This window comes from Globicephala melas, chromosome 4 (assembly GCF_963455315.2).
Source record: "Globicephala melas chromosome 4, mGloMel1.2, whole genome shotgun sequence".
NCBI classification, from domain to species: domain Eukaryota; kingdom Metazoa; phylum Chordata; class Mammalia; order Artiodactyla; family Delphinidae; genus Globicephala; species Globicephala melas.
This window is the reverse complement of record NC_083317.1, coordinates 83,570,243-83,593,372: the sequence shown is the minus strand read 5'-3', so window position 1 is coordinate 83,593,372 and position 23,130 is coordinate 83,570,243. Positions and strand designations below refer to the sequence as shown.

Genomic DNA, 23,130 nt, shown 5'->3' with positions numbered 1-23,130 from the left:
GGTTTATGTCTACCACTGCGCCACCGCCACTGGGGAAGCCCTGTGGTTTATGTCAAAGAGTGTTTTTCCTATGTTTTCAGAATCCCATTTTTTAAATTAACAAAATAAATAAGCCACTAACTCACTTAATCAAGGGGGGGAAAAAAGGACAAAGCACAGATAAACTAAGAAATAGCAAAGGGAAAATAACCACTGAAACACAAGAAAATTTGTTTTAGGAAAATTACTTTGCATACCTCTATGCAAAGAAACTTAAAAACCAAGACAAAAATAGGTAATTTCCTAGGAAAATACAGTTTACCAAAATTGATCTCATTAGAAATGTAAAGCTTAAACAGACCAATGTCCATAGAGGAAATAAAGTTATCAAGTCCCAGATTCACAGGGGAATTTCACAGGGGAATTGACATCATCAATGACTGTATAAAGTCCCAATGCCACAAAAATAGTTTCCAAGCCTAAAAACTGAAAGAAAACTTCAAAATGCTATTTATGAAGCAAGTATGACAACGATACCTAAACCTAATTCAGTACCAGATAAAATTACCAGTTAATGGATATGATGGTAGAGCTATCCCATTTACAATAGCAACAAACATAAAATATTTAGGAATAAGCTTAACATAAATATACAAAACTATGTCAGGAAAATTTTAAACACTCCTAAAAGACACAAAAGTAGATTTTAACACATGGAAAGACTTTTCTTTTTCTTGATAGGATGATTTTAACACCATATATATGTCACTTTTTCCTGAGTAAATTTATAAATTTAACAGTCTCAATGACAAGACCAACAAGCTTTCTTTTTCTTTTTTTTTTTTTTTAATGGAGATAGACATAGAAAGAAAACAAGAAAGAATAGTAGGAAAACATGAAAAAAGTAAAGCTTAAGGACCTGGGAGGGGAGGGGGAATTAATCCTAGAAGATATTAAAAATATTTAACTCCTCATAATTAAAATAGTATATTACTCACTTATGAATAGGCAGACCAATTGGCTCTCAAATTACTGAAGTGAAGATGAGCTTTTAAAATTAATGGTGTTAGGATAACTGAATAGCCATTTGGGAAAAGATAAACTTAGATCTATACTTCATACCACACATAGAAATAAACACCAACTGTATCAGGGCTAACTGTAAAAAGTGAAATCATACTGTATTACAAGAAAGCTTGGGTGAATTCCTCTATAACCCAGGTATACAAAAGTTTTCTGACAATGACTCAAAATCCAGATGCAATAAAAGAAACACTGATATATTTGATGACATAAAAATTTCACATGGCAAAAAATATCCTAAGCAGAGTTAAAGGACAAACGAAAAACTGAGAGAAAATATATGGAACATACATCACAGATAAAGGGCTAATATCCCTAATCCATAAAGAATTATTAAAAGTGACAGGAAAATAAAGATAGAAAACTCAATGGGAAAAAACAGCAAAGACATGAACTGACAATTTATATTTATATATATATATATATATGTATTGTATATGACATATACCATATATACACATATTAAAATGTAAAGTGATAGATGAAAAATACAAAAGGAAGTTAAAAACACAGAGGAGAGATTCAGAAGATGTAATGTCCCTCTAATTTGAGTTCCAGAAGCAGAAAACAGAGTTGTAAGAAAGAAATAAGCAAAGAAATGACAGAAAAAAAAATTCTAAGCCTAAGAGAGACTTGACTCTTCTGTTCAAAGGCCCAGCAGAATGAAAGAAAAAGTTTGAAATTTCAAACCTGCAAAACATAAAGAAAAAACCACAAAAGTTTCCTATGGGGAGAAAGAAGCAGCTTACCTATGAAGACTCAGATCCTTGTTACAAGGATCAACCTTTTATCAGTAACACTGAATGCCAGAAATCAACAGATGAATGTTATTTTACATAAATTCCATACTCAGACTGTCAGACAAGTGTGAGGTCAAAGTGAGCCATTTTCTGACATTCAAGATCTTGTAAGATTCACTTACCATACACCCTTTCTACAAAAGAAATAATTTGAAAGTTTTTTTTAATGAAAATGAAATCCCAAAAAGAATGAATGACCTTCCCAGAGACAGAATAAAAAGCAACCCCAGGTTGACAGCCTGTAGCAGGTGGTTTACACAGCAACCACCTTGAATTATAAGAGTAGCTCAGAGAGGCTCAAAAGAATTTGTCTAATGTATGCATTAGACAAATTCTATGATAAAGAATCCATAAGATATTAATAATGCAATAGATATATGCCATTCTATAAACAAGAGAAAAAAAAGAAAGGCAATTAGAAATGCTAGGGGAAAAGGTATATAAAAAGTCATTGTCCGAGTCTGAAATGAATTAAATTGTGGCATGGTTGTGAGCAACCCATGGAGTATGAGAAAAGAGAACCTATTTTACCTTAACATTTATAGCATTCTCCTTTGAGTGGCACAGGTTTAATGACTTAGGATTACATCTCTCACTCTAGACGTCCAATTATATTACATATATAAATGCATTCTACTGCTTTCTATTATTTAGGATCAACCTATAATCAAAGAAAAAAACATATATAGTAAGATGTAAAATACATTATAAATCTTAGTAATGGAAAGAAATTGGAATATAGGTAGAAGAACTTGAAGGATGAGAGTAAAGAAAGATATAAATGCACAGTAGTAAATCAACAAGTACAACTGGCCCTCCATATATGTAGGTTCCGCATCTGTGGATACAGAGGGCTGACTGTACTGTGCAATTTTGTATAAGGGATTTGAGCATGAGCAAATTTAGGTATCCTCAAGGGTCTTGGAACCAATCCCCTGTTTATACCAAGGGATGACCATATTGTCTACTATTTATTTTATTATTTATACTATTTACTTATTTACTAATTATTACATGACTTTTTACTATTTATTACTTACTATTTTAAGAAAGCCTGAAAATGATAGGGAAGGAGGATTCATAGGTTAGTCCACAATATTCAACATTAAAGGACTCTAGGCATTATTTATTTATTTATTTTTGCGGTATGCGGGCCCCTCACCGTTGTGGCCTCTCCCATTGCGGAGTACAGGCTCTGGACGCACAGGCTCAGCGGCCATGGCTCACGGGCCCAGCCGCTCCGCGGCATGTGGGATCTTCCCAGACCACAGCACGAACCCGTGTCCCCTGCATCGGCAGGCGGACTCTCAACCACTGCGCCACCAGGGAAGCCCTGACTGAATAATCTTTACAACTTAAGTGGGATGATAAACATTGCATTAAATTTTTTAAAATTTGTTTATTTTATTTATTTTTGGCTGCATTGGGTCTTCGTTACTGCATATGGACTTTTCTCTGGTTGCGGCAAGCAAGGGCTACTCTTCGTTGCAGTGCACAGGCTTCTCACTGCAGTAGCTTCTCTTGTTGTGGAGCACGGGCTCTAGGCACATGGGTTTCAGTAGTTGTGGCACACGGGCTCAGTAGTTGTGGCTCGCAGGCTCTAGAGCACAGGCTCAGTAGTTGTAGCGCACGGGTTTAGTTGCTCCGCAGCATGTGGGATCTTCCTGGACCAGGGCTCGAACCCGTGTCCCCTGCATTGGCAGGCAGATTCTTAACCACTGTGCCACCAGGGAAGCCCAACTGCATTAAATTTAGTAATAATGTCCACTAAGTATTATCAGTCCGAATATTCTAGCTTAAAAGTCATCATACTTTTTCTGTAAAGAACCAGAGTAAATATTTTAGGCTTTGCAGGCCATATGGTCTCTGCCTCAATTACTGAACTCTGCTGTGATAGCTCAACAGCAGAGCTACAACATTGAATCACTTTGCTGTACACCAGGAACTAACACAACATTGTAAATCAAGTATACTTCGATATAAAAAATAAAATAAAATAAAAATCTTTCCTCCACATCCTCACCAACACTTGTTATTTTTTTTGTATTTTTGATAATAGCCATTCTGATAGATGTGAGGTGATATCTCACTGTGGTTTTGATTTGCATTTCCCTGATGAGTAGTGATGTTGAGCATCTTTTCATGTGCCTGTTGGCCAACTGCTTATCTTCCCTGGAAAAATATCTATTCAGATCCTCTGCCCATTTTTTAACTAGGTTGTTTGTTTTTTGATGTTGAATTACATGAGTTTTTTGTATATTTTGGAGAATTAACCCCTTATCAGATATATCATTTGCAAATATCTTCTTCCATTCAGTAGGTGGCCTTTTTGTTTTACTGATAGTTTCCTTTGCTGTGCAAAAGCTTTTTAGTTTGATGTAGTCCCAGTTGTTTATTTTTGCTTTTGTTTTCCTTGTCTATGGAGACATATCCAAAAAAATCTACAAAGACTATGTCAAAGAGCATAGAGTCTATGTTTTCTTCTAGAAGATTTATGGTTTCAGGTCTTACATTTAAGTCTTTAATCCATTTTGAATTTATTTTGTGCATGTGTGTGAGAGAGTAGTCTAACTTGATTCTTTTCCATATAGCTATCCAGTTTTCCCAACACCACTTGTTCAAGAAGCTGTCTTTTCTCCATTGTATATTCTTGGCTGTTTCTCATAAATTAATTGCCCATATGACTGTGGGTTCATTTCTGGGCTCTCTATTCTGTTCCATTGATGTATGTATCTGTTTTTGTGCCAGTGCCATACTGTTTTGATTACTGTAGCTTTGTAGTATAGTTTTAAATCAGGGAGTGTGATCCTCCAGATTTGTTCTTCTTTCTTAAGATTGTTTTGGCTATTCGGGATCTGTTGTGTTTCCATACCAATTTTAGAATTATTTGGTCTAAACAAAATTGATGAACCTTTAGCCAGACTCATCAAGAAAAAAAGAGATGGTCTAAATTAATAAAATCAGAAATGAAAAAGAAGTTACAACAGATACCACAGAAATACAAATTATCATAAGAGATTACTATAAACAATTATATGCCAATAAAATGGACAACCTAGAAGAAATGGACAAATTCCTAGAACTGTACAGTCTTCCAAGACTGAACAATGAAGAATACAAAGTATAAACAGACAAATTACCAGTAAAAAAAACCCTAATCAATAATAAGAAAAACTCCCAAAACAACAAAGTCCAGGACCAGATCATTTCACAGATGCATTCTACCAAACATTTAAAGAAGAGTTAAAACCTATCCTTCTCAAACCATTCCAAAAAAATTGCAGAGGAAGGAATACTCCCTAACTCATTCTATGAGGCCAGCATCACCCTGATACCAAAACCAGACAGAAATATCACCAAAAAAGAAAACTACAGGCTAATATCTCTGATGAACATAGATGTAAAAATCATCAACAAAATATTAGCAAACCAAATTCAAGATCATACACCATGATCAAGTGGGATTTACCCCATGGATGCAAGGATGATTCAATATCCAGAAATCAATCAATGTAATACACCACGTTAACAAATTAAAGAAGGAAAATCATATGATCATCTCAATAGATGCAGAAAAAGCTTTTAACAAAATTCAACATCCATTTATGATTAAAAAACTCTCAACAAAGTGGGTATAGAGGGAACACACTTCAACATAATAAAGCCCACAGCTAACTAAAAATAGAGTTACCATATGATCCTGCAATCCCACTCCTGGGCATATATCAAGACAAAACTCTAATTCAAAAAGATGCATGCACCCCAATGTTCATTACAGCACTATTTACAATAGCCAAGACATGGAACCAACCTAAATTTCCATCAACAGATGAATGAATAAAGAAGATGTGGTGTGTGTGTGTGTGTGTATATATATATATATATATATATATATATATATATATATATATATATATAAAATGGAATATTACTCAGCCATGAAAAAGAATGAAATAATGCCATTTGTAGCTACATGGATGGATTTAGAGATTATCATACTAAGTGATGTAAGTCAGACAGAGAAAGGCAAATATTATATGATATCACTTATATGTGGAATATAAAAAAATGATACAAATGAACTTGTTTACGAAACAGGAATAGATCCACAGACATAGAAAACAAACTTATGGTTACCAAAGGGGAAAGGGGGGGGAGGGATAAATTAGGAGTTTGGGATTAACATGTACACACTACTATATACAAAACAGATAACCAACAAGGGCTTACTGTATAGCACAGAGAACTATACTCAATATTTTGTAATAACCTATGAGGGAAAAGAATCTGAAAAAGAATAGATATATATATGTATAACTGAATCACTTTGCTATACACCTGAAACTAACACAACATTGTAAATCAACTACACTTCAATAAAAAAATAAATATAAAAAAATAAATAAAGCCACAGCTAACATCATACTCAATGGTAAAAAGCTGAAGGCATTTCCTTCTAAGATCAGGAACAAGATAAGGATGCCCACTCTTGCCACTTTTATTCAACATAATATTGGAAGTCCTAGCCCCAGCAATCAAACAAGAAAAAAAAATTAAAGGAATCAAAATTGGAAAGGAAAAAGTAAAACTCTCACTGTTTGCAGATGACATGATACTATACACAGAAAATCTAAAGATGCCACCAGAAAACTACTAGGGCTCATCGATGAATTCAGTAAAGTTGCAGGATACGAAATTAGTATACAGAAATCTGTCGCATTTCTATACACTAACACAAACTATCAGAAATAGAAATTAAGATAACAATCCCATTTACAATTGCATCAAAAAGAATAAAATACCTAGGAATAAATCTAACTAAGGAGGTAAAAGGCCTGTACTCAGAAAACTATTGATATGACACTGATGAAAGAAATTGAAGATGACACAAACAAATGGAAATATATACCATGTTCATGGATTAGAAGAATTAGTATTGTTAAAATGACCATACTACCCAAGGCAATCTACAGATTCAATACAATCCCTATCAAAATACCAATGGCATTTTTCACAGAACTAGAGCAATTATCTTGTTTGTAATTGATAATACCACTGAGTAAAACAAATTTCAGATATTTACAATCATTAGCACTGTTAAATTCAAGCAAGAGGCTGTGTTTTGAATGTCTAAAGAAACCTGAATTATCAGAAAAGGGAAAGTGAGCTCTTCTTTGTACAGGATAGATGGCACAAAGGCAGGATACAGCATGGGTATTCTAAAACAATCACTTCAACAAATGAACAAAGAAAAGCTGTTATATACACACTAGGTCCTTCTACTGGGGAGAAACAATGTCAGACACCCTGGCTCTTACATAGCAAAGACCAGCAATCTGGCATATTAAATTTTTTTCTGGCTTCTAATATAGTCCATTCAAATTCTCCTGGTACATAAGACTTACTTGCCATTGTCACCATTTATTCATAATAAATCCATGGGGTGCTCTCTAATTTTGAGCCTCAGTTGGGTGCCTAAGGTCTGGTCTCCGAAGGTATCCTTCCTGAGAGCTGTGAAGCAAATCCATCCACCTTGGGCAAGACAGCAGCCCAATAAGACTCCCCACTCTGAACCTCTATCCTTAGAAGTCAAATGAATGATTCCATTTTCCTGATTTGGGGGAGCAATTCCATAGCCAGTCCAGGAAATAACATACCTTTTCCTAACTACTCAATCATAGCAGCACCTTTCCTATTAATACTATTCAAAACCACTTAAAAACAGGGGCTTTTCCACTGTCTTCATAATAGTAAAAGGCCCAGATCAAACTCACTTCTCTGGCGAGGCTGGTTTCTAAAGCTGCTGGGTTGCTATAATCCCATTCAGTCTTTCAATACAAACGAGCAAGTCATTATAATTCACAGGTCAAATAATAACACTGTCCTCCTTCCCTCTCTTCCTCAAGTAGAAACGCCCGACAGCATTCTATCAGACAGTGTATTGTAAAAGAGGTACAACTCTTCTCAAAGAATATTCATCAGGCTTTATGGGAGGAAAAGGGACATGGAAGAATTTTTCAAACTTAAACAGGCCTCTGGACAGATTCATTATAGAAAAAGACCTTCAGAAATAGTAAATAATCATAAAATTCAGTTATGAAATATAGTTCTTGTTACCATCTAATAAAAGTACTTTCTCCAATCCCTCTCAGGTAATGAACTCAGAACTATGAGTAAAACAAAGAAACTGAATAGAGGAATAGGGTAATAAAAATGCATGCTTAGGGCTTCCCTGGTGGCGCAGTGGTTGAGAGTCCACCTGCCGATGCAGGGGACACGGGTTCGTGCCCCCGTCTGGGAAGATCCCACAAGCCGCTGAGTGGCTGGGCCCGTGAGCCATGGCCGCTGAGCCTGCGCGTCCGGAGCCTGTGCTCCGCAACGAGAGAGGCCACAACAGTGAGAGGCCCGCGTACCGCAAAAAAAAAAAGCATGCTTAGTTATACAAATATTGATTTTTTGGAAAACAACTGTGATTTAAAAATAGTTGGCCATCTCTGTGGCTCAGAATATTTCACTAATGCCTTTTCAAGCCACTCAGCTACAGTCTGTAGCCACTGGAGACAGCTTTCAAATGAGACCTCAATTCCATGTGCCCAGACATGGAAAAGCAAAAAGATCTGACTGTGAACACAATTCCTAAAGCTGAGGATCATCATTAGTTCCTCACTCTCCCTCTTCCCTCACAACCACCAGTCCTCAGTGCCTGTCCTTCCTGCCCATCCCCTTCTGTCCAGTCCTCCTGCCATCATGCAGCTCACTCCCTCCTCACTTTGCACCTATCCCGGGACAGAAGCCCTTAATTGGTCTCCCTACCCCCTTTCCCCCACTACCTGTGATCCATCCTGCACACCACCACCAAATTCATCTGGTTGCCATTTTCCTCCTCAGAACCTCCAACGGCCTGGTCCTGCTCACTGTGCGTAAACTCCTTAACTTGGTGGAAAACGCCTTGCCCAGTCTGTTCCCCACTGTCTATCCAGGTCTCATTTCTCACTACTATCTGAAAAGGATTTTCACTCTGCTCTGGGCAACCTGGATAGTCTGTAATTCCCTCAAACAAGCTCTATTTAAAACTTCAAAATCCAGCAGTGGAGTGGGAGTTGGAAATAGAAGCCAAGTCATTTGCTCCAGACACAGCTGGGGAGCATAGAATCTGGATTTCAATCCAGTTTGGCCTGTGTCCAAAGCTCTTAAACACCATCCCGTTCTCTCTCTCTCTCTGAAATGTCCCTCTCCGATCTACCTGTGGAAATCTTATCCATCCTTTAAGCCCACTTCATTCTTGAAGCTTTCCTTGTTTTTTCCTGTCTGAAGTGATTTTTCTCTCTTCTGAGCTCCTATAGCAGTTTCTTTGCATATTTCACAAAATATCATGACAACAGAGTCCTGTGATGAATTTCTTGAGATCCAAGGTATTGTCTTATGGTCTTTTTGGTCCTTTAGGGCACCCAACCTAGCTCCCTACACACTGATGGCACTCAGCAAAGATCTGATAAAAAATGAGCTACCGTGGGAAGCCTTATGGCACTCACCCAACCCAGCCACAATGAGAGATCCTTATTCATTTCAGGCATCGAGCTTTCCTTTCCCTGCCCTGAGTATCCTGCCATTCTCCTCTTCTAGTGTGTCAATTCTTCCTTGTTGTTGTACGTCATTCCACCTGCCTATAAAACATTGTGCAATCTGGGAAAAGCTCTGGTGCCTGGTTACCACTGTAACATTTAGAAAGATGCAAATTGTGATGAATAGGAATCATAAAAGGAATAGGAGTGGTTTCATTCTTTGGAAACTGAAATGCAAACTGGGAAGCAAAGTTTAGGTCAAATTCTCCTTTCAGACCTTCTTACCTGTTGTCTCTGTTTTATGTTGAAAGTAACAAAGGGTGGGGCAGTGAGCAAGTAGGAGCAAATGCCAGGAAGAGGAAAGAGGAATAACTGGTCAGACAACTACTCTTTCTCAAGAGACAAACTGCACTCTAGGAAAGGAAAATACTCCCTAGTTCACAAGAAATTATACAAGAAGCATAGAGCAGAAAAGGGAAAACAGGCCTAAACAGTAGCCTCTTGATTTTCCTTATCTTTTTTGCCTGTGAGATAGGGTTTCTACCCCTCGATGCTTCTCTCTACACTGGGTCACATGGCACTCAATGTCCAGTCCTTAGCGTGACTCAGAAAAGGCTGCAAGGACAAGATGAAAATGACACTTTTCATTTAGCACATGACTGCATCCAGGGATTCAGTAAAATTAGACAGTGAGTTTAAAACAAATATAATGAGAATGGGGAGAAGGCACTTCCACCCACTACCCACCTCCCTGCTCACCCTCTTCCTTGCTGCTCCTCACAGAAGGACAGGTCAATGTTTTGGTAGGCAATTGAGCCAAAGAGGGAGACCAAGTTCAACTCCCTATAACCCTGGGAGGAAAAGGCAGGAGTGAGGAGTGGGGTTCCCCTCTCTCTGGCAGCATCCCGCTTCTCACCCTATAACAAATACGCTTTGATTGAGATGAATTATATCAGAACTGGAAATTCCACCAACATCACTTCTTGAGAACCTACTATGTGCTGGGCTAGGAATTAAAAAAAAAAGAAAATAAGGGGGGAAAAAAGCATTGGCCCCTACTCTTCACTAGTTCACAGTCTAATGGAAGACGCAGAAATAATTTCCATATACTGTGGCATTATACAAGGGGTACACTCTGGGTTCTGTGGAAATAAAGAGTCTGTGAGAGCAGAACTGGGGTCAGGGCAAGTTTCCTTGAAGAAATGAGATCAGACTAAGGGCTGATGATTGTGCAGGAATTAGCCAGGCCTAGAAGGGTGGCAAAGGCGTTCCTGTAGACAGAACCATGTAAGCAGAACCCAGAGATATACAGCATCCTTCCCTCAAACCAACAAAGCCCAAATCCTCTCGTGTCTGCATAATACATACAATATTCCGGGATCAGAGGCAGAGAACAGGGGAAATGGTGAAATGTAAGTACTGAATTTTGAAGAAGTACATTAAAAATAAATCCATAGCTTTCTCTGAAGAAGAAGAAGGGTAAAAAAATAAAATAAAAACAAAAAACCAAAAAAGAGTGGGTTTGGTTAAAGCAAACTAATCAACTTCCTAATCTCTGCAGGTGGGATCAGACTCCAGGTGGCCTTTCAATCACAGAGCAGGTGTTTACCTCTAAATCATATAAGGCAGATGGAAAGCAAGCAAAACAGCACACCTCTGGCTGTTGTGTAGACTCCTAACCACAAAATAGTTAAGTAACAGACGGTATCCTAAGCAATACAGACCCATGGAGGGTAGGGCCTTTCCTGGCCAAGTCTGCTTTCTGGGAGAATTGGGTTTGGACCCCACGCCCAGTTCCACCTATGTCTATAAAATGTTTGTCACCAGTATGAACTCTGTACCACATTCCATCCCTTGGAGATCTGGCTATTTATTGACTTAAGTGGCATAAATATGTGAGACCTGAGCCAGAGAGGTGAAAGTAGCAGATACCCAAAAACATCTCTGTTTTGGTCTCAGCTTTAGGCACAGTTTTTATTCCTGGACTTTTAGTTTCCTTGCTCTGTGACTTAGTTTCTCCATCTGACAATGACAACTATAAAATCTACCCCTGAATTCCTTATTTGAGGGAGATAAATTAAATAACTCCTAACATGGCTTGACCTCCCTGAGCAGCGGCCAGGTGTCTGAGACAACAGGCCCCAGGAAGCCAGAATCACCTTAATCTAGAGCAATGAACCTGAAGGAACAAGAGCAGCATTAGCGATTCAATCAATTTTTCATTCACTCAACAATGTTTATTAAGTACTGCGTATGTGCACACCATAAGCAAAACCGATACTCGTGTAACTTTGTTTTCTAGTCTCTTTCCACGTCCCGTGTCTGTGACTGATGGATAAGCAAAACTGGCTAAGTTATATGCCAGTGTGAGCTCTGCTCAGGGAAGATTCCATCTCACCCCAGCCCTTCCACATGGGAAATTCAGGACAAAGCCAGCGACAAGGAAGGCAGCAGAGCACACTGTGTTCAGCTCACCTGGGGACGCTGGTGAGGTAGGTCATGACATTCAGAAAGTCCTCATCTGGGATGTGTTTAAACCCCACAAACTCTGGAAAAGTGATGATGGGGGCACCATCTTTCCCTCGGCCTCCTGCAACAAAAACAGGTGGTCAAGATGTTAGCAAAATGTTTCACATCACACCTCTGCAGGTAAGGAACTTCAATTAATATCGAGATGTGCACTGGCCACCCCCTTTTCTGTCTATATTATTTCAGAGCAGAATGCGGGAAGGTTGACACTGAACTATTTCGAACAAGTCTCTCTCCTTCATGCTTGCTCAGGGGTGTTGTGAGAATTCAATTTTTGAATCCTTTGAAGATAGTTACTGTATAAAAGATAACACTGATTTAAATATTTTTAGCATAGGTAGAATAGTAAATAATGCCAACACAAATACATAATATTGCTCTTTATTTTTGTCGTTAGTAAATATCAAAGGTGAAAGAGCATGGTGGTTAAGAGAGCTGGCTCTAAGGAATTCCCTGGCAGTCCAGTGGTTAGGACTCTGCACTTCCACTGCAGGGGACAAAGGTTCACTCCCTGGTCAGGGAACTAAGATCCTGCATGCAGCGCGGCATGACCAAAAAACAAAAAAAACAAAAAAAAAACAGAGAGAGAGAGAGTTGGCTCTAAAATCAGACAGGCTTGTTCAAATTCTGCTTTACCACTTAATCTCTATGTGATTTTAAGCAAGACACTTAAATACAAGTTTCCTTATATATACATATGTATCTATGTCATAGGCATATTACCTGTACCTACCTCAAAAGGTACTGTGAGGATTAAGTGAGAACATATATGAAAAGCACTTTAGCAGAGTGTTTATTATTATATAAGTGCTCAATAAATGGTAACCATTATTATGGTTATTATTCTTGCAAGGAGGCAATAATCAGCTGCCCTTCAGTAACTCTTACAAGGGAATATAAGACATCCCTGTGAGAACAAAAGTATAAAATTAATATTCAAATATTTAAGTCATTGGAGCAGAGGCCACCAGATTAAACAGATTATATTTCTCAATCTCTTTGCCCCTAGATGTACCCACATGATTATGTTCCAGCCCCATGGTTCCCAAACAGGGAACCACAGTGAACTCACAAAACCACCATGAATATTTTAAATTTGGGGGAAAAACAGCAATAATTGGCATCTGTCAGATGCCTTGCTTGCTACTAGCTTGAGGTAGTTCGGAATTTCAATATTAAACTGTGCGGTATTCTTTTGAATGGCATTGCATCTTTGGGAAGTTGGGGGTTTGGTGGCTGCTGGGATAAAAAGCAAGTGCAGGGCTTCCCTGGTGGCACAGTGGTTAAGAATCCGCCTGCCAATGCAGGGGACACGGGTTCGAGCCCTGGTCTGGGTAGATCCCACATGCTGCAGAGCAACTAAGCCTATCCGCCACAACTACTGAGCCTGCGCTCTAAAGCCCGTGAGCCACAACTACTGAGCCCGCGTGCTACAACTACTGAAGCCTGAGCACCTAGAGCCCATGCTCCACAACAAGAGAAGCCACGGCAATGAGAAGCCTGCGCACGGCAACAAAGAGTAGCCCCTGCTCGCCACAACTAGAGAAGGCCCACGCACAGCAACGAAGACCCAATGCAGCCAAAAATAAATAAATAAAAATAAATTTTAAAAAATTTTAATTAAAAAAAAACAGCCAGTGCAGTATGAAAATCAAGGTGGAACAGGAAATGCAGGTGGTGGTGTCTAGACTGATTCCAAGGTTTGAGATAATTGTGGTTCTCTAAGAATGAAAGTTAAATATTACTTTTTCTTTCAACTGTGTGTATTTATTTTTTCAAACAGCTACTAAGTTGTCAGGACATATAGACTTAAGTTGTTTTGACTGTTAGGTATTGCTTTTGGCCAAAAAGGGCCGTGAAAAAATGACTGAGCTGCTAAGGCACGGAGGACTAAGAAAGTTGGAGCGCTTGTGCACTAGGCAGAGGGACATGAGCTGAAGTGCTGGGAGCACCTTCCAGGCTATGCCCGTGGAGGGAGGCTACTTTCAGTGGAACACGGCTCCCAAGTGAAGTTAACTACAAATGACCGCACGTATTCCACGTATCTAATGAAAGATGCATCAGTGCAGGGTGTGGGTTAATGAGGACTGCATGATTACTGAGGGTGTGAGATCAATGAAGAAACTATGGAAAAGGGAGACTCAGAGAAGCAAAGGCAGGCAGCTATCCTAAGGAGAGAGGGTCCTGGCCCACAACCTCGAGTATCCAGGCCATGTCTCCAGTCTACCTGATGACACCGCCATTAGGATCATCCAATCCACTCTGCTGCTCTGAGTCCACACCTGGTATCTTCTGCTTATACTCTGCTGTTCCATGTAAATTTGTTTCAAGGGAGAGAATGCGCTACTGAGCAAACACGAATATTTGTATCATGTAAAGAGTAAGTCAGCATTGTGGTTTTTCTACACGAGTCTCTTGTAAGTATTGTTAATGTGAGTCTTGGGCTTTCAGAGACCCATCACTGTGATATTTGTCTGGATGACCATTCATTCTTCTCCAGGAAATGCCTCTTAAATCCTATATACTTATTTTAAATTTAAAAAAAGATACCTGCAGATTAGTTGTTTGACAAGATTGAGTTGCCTCGTATGTTGACTGAAAACAATTTAGATCAGGATACTATCAGTTTTCGACTAATAAATATTATTCCTCTTTCTAGTTTCACAATCATAGGAAGCTTCAGAGAAATGTTAATTAAGAAAAGTTACATCTCGGGTAAGGCTGAATTTAGATGCATTGTAACACTGTACTAAATTGTACAAACAATATTTGCTGAGAGAATGGCTAAAATATTTCAAGGAACCAAAACACTGTAAAATATTCATAAGGATATGATTATACCATTTCATGATTTAACCTTTTCATTAACTATAATGAAAGGTGTTCATGCCTAAATGGAGAAAGATGGGTAGTTTTCTCATATCTTGGTTAATACTGATACTGAACACCAGAGAGGCCCGAGGTTAACTGGGGACACCACGTTTTGTTGAACTTTAGTCTGTTAGTCTTAGAGACAGAAGCACCAAGGAAACGAAGCTGAGCCTCCATCCATAACGAGGCATTCAGCGCCACCTTGCGAGGAAACGTGGAAATGCAAAAGGAAGAAAGATTGTGCAAAGAAGCCCTATTCAAGGAAGGTAAAGAAAAGCAGACTCCTTGGAACTAAGTATTGTACAGTGGTGACTTAATAAAATAAACATCACTCCTCCTGGTATTATTTCTACCTATACATTAAATGCTAGCTTTACTGCAGAAAACACTAGCAAGTGCTTGGGGTACATAAGACCATTCCCATAAGGATCTGGGTGTTGGCTGGCATAAAGACTTGCATCATTTAGAGGAGAATTTGGAACATTGGGAAATCCTATAGGAAGATGGTGAAGAGCAACAGTGGGAGAGAGAGTGAAGTGGTTACTGCTATTTGCCTCCCAGCGTCTATTTTCCCTTTCTCTTCCCCAAAAGAACTGACTTTAGCTGGGAAAATGGGAGCACCCTGGGAGGCACCTGGGAAATCTCAGGGCCTGGGATACTAAATAATCTGACCTAATTGTCTCACATCTTGTTTGATTTCCAAATGTCTTACCAGAAACTCAGTATGTTAAAAAATACATTTATATATCTGATCCTAGACTCTTTGTTTTACATACAATCATAAAGTGTTTAAAAATATTTTTCCAGTTTTATTGAGATATAATTGACATACAACATTGTATTGGTCTAAGGTGTACAAAATTGATTTTAGTTATTAACATCCATCACCTCACATAGTTACAATTTTTTTCTTGTGGTGAAAACTTTTAAGATCTACTCTCTTGGCAATTTTCAAATATACAGTATTATTAACTACAGTCACCATGCTATACATTATATCCCCAGAACTTATTTATTTTATATCTGGAAGTTTGTACCTTTTAACTACCTTTACCCATTTTCCCCACTCCACACCTACCTTTGATAACCACCAACCTGTTCTCTGCTCCTATGAGCTCAGTTTTTAGGTTCCACATCTAGGTAAGATCATAAAGTATTTGTCTTTCTCTGTCTGACATTTCCCGTAGCATAATGCCCTCAAGGTCCACCCATGCTGTCACAAATCATAAAATATTTTTAAAGTGTTTCAAAATATACTGAATTTTCCAGAAATTGCAACAACCCTATAAATTGACAGAAGATAATACTTTACCACCTTGTTCAGAACTTTGTCAACAACTGTTTATTATTTTAGAAAACTACTACAGTAAGGCCACTCAGGATGTCTGGTCACCCATACCACATCCCAGCATTTGTACCTGCTACATTCATGGTGACTCCATGTACAGGGGCAAGCACCTGACTACTTCATTATTTTTTCTAGAATAGCTGGAAATACATATTGAAATACATATTATTTTACTATTGTTTCCTTTTCTTTCTCCTTCACATTACAACGCTCGTTTACATTTAATTTTTTAATTTTTTTTAAGTATATGCATAAATAAGTAGGGGGTGGCTGTTCACCCTCTGTGCACACAGCTAAACTACATTTCCCAGCTTCCTTTGCAGTTAAGTGTATCCACATGACTGAGCTGGGTTCAAGTCAATGGAATGTGGTGCGTACTCTTACTGAGCTGAGGCTTTTAAGAAGTGGTATGCTGTCTTTCCCTGTCTGCTTCCTGGATGCAGCTAATAAGAAAGACACAAAATGGATAATATCAGTAAGAGTCACAAAGTGAAAGGAGGCTTCATTCATGAACGTGAAGAAAAGTTGTCTGCTGACCATACATACATGCTGAACATACATACATGCTGAACATACATGCTGGACTGTTTTCAAGAGTAAGAACTAAATTTCTACTATGTTCATTTGAGCTACTATACATACACTTCGGAGTTGTTATAGCTCTTTATCCCACCCTAACTAATGCAGATTACTACAGTATCTATACATTTCATTTCAGGATGATGAGGGGCAATACAAATTATTTGTTATAAAAAAAGAGGCATTTGGGACTTCCCTGGTGGCGCAGTGGTTAAGAATCCGCCTGCCAATGCAGGGGACACAGGTTCGATCCCTGGTCCAGGAAGATACCACATGCTGCGGAGCAACTAAGCCCGTGTGCCACAACTACTGAGCCTGCGCTCTAGAGCCCATGAGCCACAACTATTGAAGCCCACGTGCCACAACTACTGAAGCCCACGCGCGCCTAGAGCCCATGCTCCGCAACAAAAGAAGCTACCGCAATGAGAAGCCTGCGCACCGCAACAAAGAGTAGCCCCCGCTGGTCGCAACTAGAGAAAGCCCACACAGCAACGAAGACCCAATGCAGCCAAAAATAAATAAATATATTTATTTAAAAATTTTTTAAAAAAGAGGCATTTGGTCCAATGTGACTGAGAATCATTTCTGTAGCCTGCACTGCCCAATATAATAGCCACTAGACACATGGGGCTGCTGAGCCCTTGATATGTGACCAGTCCAAACTGAGGTGTGCTGTAAGTGGGAAATACAAACTATCAACAGATTTCTAAGACTTAGTACAAAAAAGTAAAATACCTCATTAATAATTTTGAATACTGATCATATGTTGGAACAATATTTTAGCTATACCAGGTTAAATAAAATTATTAAAATTGTTTTCCTAAAAAAGATAAATAAATAGAAGAATCATGAGTCAGGGGGCTGGGAATTTGTTGTAACTGACATCAGCCTAACCTAAAAAACGCATTATTGAAGTGTGTAAGCCTTCAGAGAATGCTTCCTCCTGCTATTATTTTAAAAGGGATTAAAATTATTATTGTGAAGAAAAACTAAATATGGAAATGCGTAAGGAACAATATAAACTGGCCATAGATAATTTCTGCTAATGTTGGGTATATGTTATATATGTCCAGTAATTTTTCATTATATGTGCATATAATGATGCATTCTATAATCCCACATCTGCCTCTTTATCCTACTTATTCTTTCCTAATGTAATTAATTTTGAAAACATTAAATAAATGTTTAATGCTCAAAATAAATAAATAAATAAATAAAATTAATTTCCTGTGTTCCTTTTTGCCTTCTTAATATGGTTACCACAAAATTTAAAAGTACATATGTGGGGGCTTCCCTGGTGGTGCAGTGGTTGAGAGTCCGCCTGCCGATGCAAGGGACGCGGGTTCGTGCCCCGGTCCGGGAAGATCCCACATGCCACGGAGCGGCTGGGCCCGTGAGCCATGGCCGCTGAGCCTGCGCGTCCGGAGCCTGTGCTCCGCAACGGGAGAGGCCACAACAGTGAGAGGCCCGCGTACCGCAAAAAAAAGAAAAAAGTACATATGTGGGTCACATTATATTTCTATTAAACAGCACTGCTCTAGACCTTCTAGCAGTGGTTCTCATTTCACAGGTGCCAAGTTACTAGCTCCATCCCTCACTTAGCAGGTTCCAGTCTTTTTTGTTGATGGTGGTTCAGCGGTTAGCTGTGATTTTGGTGTTTTGGTTAGCTGTGATTTTGGTGTTTTCGTGAGAGGAGGTGAGCTCAAGTCTGTCATCTCTGACTTAGATACCGGTTTTAACTCTGCTCACTTCCTTGGTTTGACATTCTCCATTGTTTCAGGTGAGAACTTCCCACGTGCCCCCAGGAACCCCACCTCTACCAAACCTGGGCTCCGTTCTTGTGCAAATGCTGGCAGATGTCGGACTCCACAAGCCTAAGAGTACTTCATGCCTTCATTATTAATTATTTCTAAAAGGATTAAAGGTGTTGAGAGAGACAGAGTCAGAGACAGAGAGACAGAAAGAGAGAAATTCAGGCAGTAATTCCAAGAGGGAAAATAACCATTAAAAGAAAAATAAAAGGATAATTCCTCATAATTAAAGGAAAGGCATTATGGCAGACACTGGCAAATGGCTAATTTATTCCGAACCTCCCTCTTCCCTGACCACCTTCTACTGTGGTGGTTAAAAAACTAAACGTTTGCCTTCTCAGACTCCCTTGCTGCTAGGAATGGCTACATCACATAGTTCTGGAATGAGACATAAGCAGAAGTCTACCAAGAACTTCTAGGAAAGTTATTGCTCTCTTGGCAAAAGGAACAGAAGAAACCATCACTGCTCCTTTTCCTTCTTCCTGCTTTGGACACAGACTTGATGTCTGGAGCTGTAGTAACCATCTTGGGGTCAAGACTTTAAAAACAAGAGAAACATCAAGAGAATCACAAAGATGCCAGCCTAAATGTTGTTGAGCCACTCATCAAATACCAAGAATTTCTACCTCCAGACCTCTTGTTATATACTTTAAAAAACAAACAGACATGTCCTATAGGCTAAGTTCTCTTGTAGCCAGATACTATGCTAAGCACTATCCTTAAAACAACCCACTTTACAGATGAGAAACCCTGTTCAGAGCAACCTACTAATTGTGTTGAAATATGAACCTAGATGGTCTGAGTCCAAAGCCTAGAGTGTTTTCATCACACTAACCTGATTATATTCTCTTGTTTCCTAGCTAAGCCATGAACTTAGAAATATCCCAAGTTCATTGGGAACATGCAAGTTGTCTTCCAAGGTCAGAGCCACCAGATACCCTAGCCCTGGTCACTATCTAATTCCTGCTGATGGCCCTGCTCACTGGCCTCGCCATCCAGAGGCTTCAAACCATCTGGCCACAAATCTGGGTCAGGCATCATGCAATGAGCCCTGTTCTTCCACCAGCCAGGGGAGCACACTCACAAAACACAGCAGGCCAGGCACCTGGGGCTTCACTGAGAAAAAGGCTCCATCCTCTCTTTCCCAGCATGCCTGGCTGATGGGGCCTCTGGCTCTCTCCAGATCTCAGCGGAATCTATAGAAAAGTCTGCAGCTGGAACATCTTCACCCTGCTTGTCTGAATCAGGACAAGGAAAACGGCTGTGACTCAGAGCAGATGCCACAGCTGGACTGCCACAGCCATGGGAAAAGACCTAATTGCAGAGATTTCTGTTTTACAACTACAGCTACACAGGCCCCCACGATAGCCTTGCTGCTGACATTTGCTGCCTCTGCCAGGTGAAGAGGGACAGTTAAAGATGCAAAGCAGGACCGCTGATTCCAAAAAAGTGCTGACTCGGAGAACCCCATGGCTGCTGATAATATTCCTGACTTGTAGTGTTGCAAATGCTATCACAGCTAATCCATGCTTCTCTCTCATAAGAAGGTCAAACTTGAGGCAACAAGCTGACGAAAGAAGCTCAGGAATGAAAGGACTGTCTTTGCCACAAACTGCCTTTCCTAAAGCAGACGTGTCCTCTTGGTCCAGTGTGAGTTTTCAGTTCTATGTTCTGCATTAAACAGTGACAATTACCTCTATTCCTGACTTAATTGCGGCATTATACACTATATTCACTGTATGGTTTTGGTCCCTTATAAAAACGCTGTCATACTGAAAATTATTTTTCAGTTATATACTTTAAAAAACAAATTGTGTTGAAATATGAACCTAGATGGTTCATAAAATAACATTTTTATGGATTAAAATAAACATTTTTATGGATTGAAATATATCAGGAAAAAAGAGCAAACATGTAGTTGGCAGTTGCAATACTAAGCACTTTTCACACATTATGTCTTTAATCCTCAAAATTATGATGATCCCATTCATTACACAAGTGAGGAGAGTGAAGCTTAGACAAGTAAATTACCCAACGTGGTACAGCTAGTCAATAGCAGAATCTAAACCCATATCTAGGGCTGTCTGGCACCAGTTTATGATTTTCACTATACTGCCTCTAAGAAATAAGCATAGAAAGAAATGCCTCAATATTACTCAAAGAGATAACTTTGGATATTTAAATGTATCAATCAGTCAATGGACTTCTCCCCCAGATGAGTCATTGTGCAATCTTATATGCCAGAATCACGTTCCGAGTTGAGGCATTAGAGTTTTGGTGTAAAACTATAGGAATCCACCCAACCCACCCCATTATCCATTCGAGACCTTAATGCATGCTGGCCTTGGGCCTTCTGTGACATAGGGCCATAGCAGCAGTTGCCAGAAACCCAGAGACAGTTTCCCATGCTGCCTTTTGTTGTGCACTATCCTAGGTTCACTGTGGGGAGCTATGACACTTCACCTGCAGGAGGCTGGCTAGGCACTCCCACCAGGGTCAAGACAGTGGTGCCTATACTGGGGACGTGGGGAGCCTCACAGGACAAAGCAGGAGGACTTGGATAATTTCAACCTCAGCATGTATTATGTTTTAGCCTCTGTTCTAAGCATTAGCAATGCAGGCAGAAATTTTTAAAATGAGAACCCTGTATTTTACGGAGCTTTTAAAAAAAAAATTAGATCCATAAGAGCTAAGAGTAAAAGACAAATCTCTCAGAGAACAAATAACCTCAGCACTATTCATGAGCCCTTAAAACCAAGACTCTCTTAAGGTTGGATCTTGGTAGAACATCCAACAAGAATATTGGAAGAACATCATGGTGACAGCTAATGTCAATAGTTATTTCTTTTTTTTTTGCAGTACGCGGACCTCTCACTGTTGTGGCCTCTCCTGTTGCAGAGCACAGGCTCCGGACGCGCAGGGTCAGCGGCCATGGCTCACGGGCCCAGCCGCTCCGCGGCATGTGGGATCTTCCTGGACCGGGGCACGAACCCGTGTCCCCTGCAATGGCAGGCGGACTCTCAACCACTGCGCCACCGGGGAAGTCCAGGAGTTATTTCTTTTTCCTTCCTCAAAATCTTTTCAGCTCTGTTCTTTACAACCTCAAAGAAATGTACTCCCTTGGGAAAGATCAAATTTCACCCAACAGCAAAAGGAGTAACATCTATGAGATGCCACCCTCCTCCCGCTCAATATTCCTCAGTTCATTCTAGTCCTGGGTGAGGCTTAAGGGATGACTGAGACTTGAGCATAATGTTAATCAAGTTCAAGAGGCTGGGCCCTCCCAGCAAGACCGCCCAACAAAATCTAGAAATGCAAATGAATTTGCCCCTTACCTGAAAGAATGGCAAATTGTCTGTGAAGTTGTTCAATTATATCCACTGCCACCAAGGGCCTGATTTCCTGCTGCATAATTTCATCTGCACAAATGAAACACAAATTAGGTTAAATCCTTGCAAATTATAAAGAGAATTTAAAGGAAGAAAGGGAAGTTCCACTACTAGGGAAGTCTGGAATTTACCAAGATATGGTTATGGGCACATTATTCTCTTGAGAACTCAATTCCTGAAGCAGGGATGAATCTGGGTTTTGTGTGGTTTGACACTTATACACATGAGCAGGGACATTTCTAGTGCCTCTCCCAAGGTTCTGGGAGGGGTCAGTGCAAGGAAGAGGCCCTGAAGCTTAAGCTTCAGTAGCTTCACAGTAAACCTGCTAGGATGGTCTCATTACCAAGGGAAGTGCTTAGAGATCTGCCCATTCCTTTGGGTCTGCAGAAGGACATTTTAAACACAAACAATGTAAGTTACCAGAGTTCGTCTCAAACTGGGTCAGAAAATCAATCTGGGACTTATGAAGGTTCTTTTGTTTTTATTCCTTCCCTCACTTTCTTCCTTTTTGTCTTTCTCTTAGTCACCTCCATTCCTTTTTTTCCCCTTCCAGAATACTTCAAGGAGCCTCTTCCCACTGCCAAACATGTTTAACGAAGCACACTCCATTTTGCTAAATAAAGATGCTCCTTACTGAATAAAAGGTTACAGGTTCCCAAAGCAAAAATTCAAACCTTTCAAGCACAAACCTGCAAATGTCCTCTAACCACAACGAGTGATTTATAAGCACTAAGATTTGCATTCTATCCATTTGGGGAAAGGGTACTAAAGAAAGGGGGGGAGAAGACTGAGTGGCATCTCTTAGCCTGGTCTGGGAAGGGGAAGGAATTTTCATGCTCCCTCTGCCTACAATATTATTATCCTCATTTAACTATTTGCCAAGGAACCTCAAAAAATGAACTAGTTATTGTTTCTACAGCAGTTAAACATCAGGTTAGATTAAGGTACAAACCAAATAGCCTTGTACGCTGATGCAAAACAGGTATCACCTATTGTTTTGGCATGCAGCCAGGTTAATGTGATATTCTAATATTGATCAATCAGAAAGTAATATTTGGGAAGCTCCTCCCAGAGCCTTGGTTTCCACTTCTCAGCTTTGGTGTAAAGGTTGCAGGAGACGATGCATATGGTGATATACATAGTAGGTGCTAAGTAAACGCTAGTCACATTCATCACTCT

The 23,130-nt window shown here is 39.6% G+C and overlaps 1 protein-coding gene across 1 annotated transcript in view; it reads right to left on the bottom strand.

Annotated features, from left to right (window-relative positions):
• The window catches only part of MCF2L2 (MCF.2 cell line derived transforming sequence-like 2), a 219,525-nt gene that overhangs the window by 172,605 nt on the left and 23,790 nt on the right, over positions 1–23,130 (bottom strand). Inside the window, exons 2-3 of the mRNA XM_060298371.2 lie at positions 21,898–21,981; positions 11,900–12,014 (exon numbers count right to left, since the gene is read on the bottom strand). Coding sequence (XP_060154354.1) covers positions 11,900–12,014; positions 21,898–21,981 — 199 coding nt within the window. The remainder of the gene's footprint in view (positions 1–11,899; positions 12,015–21,897; positions 21,982–23,130) is intronic.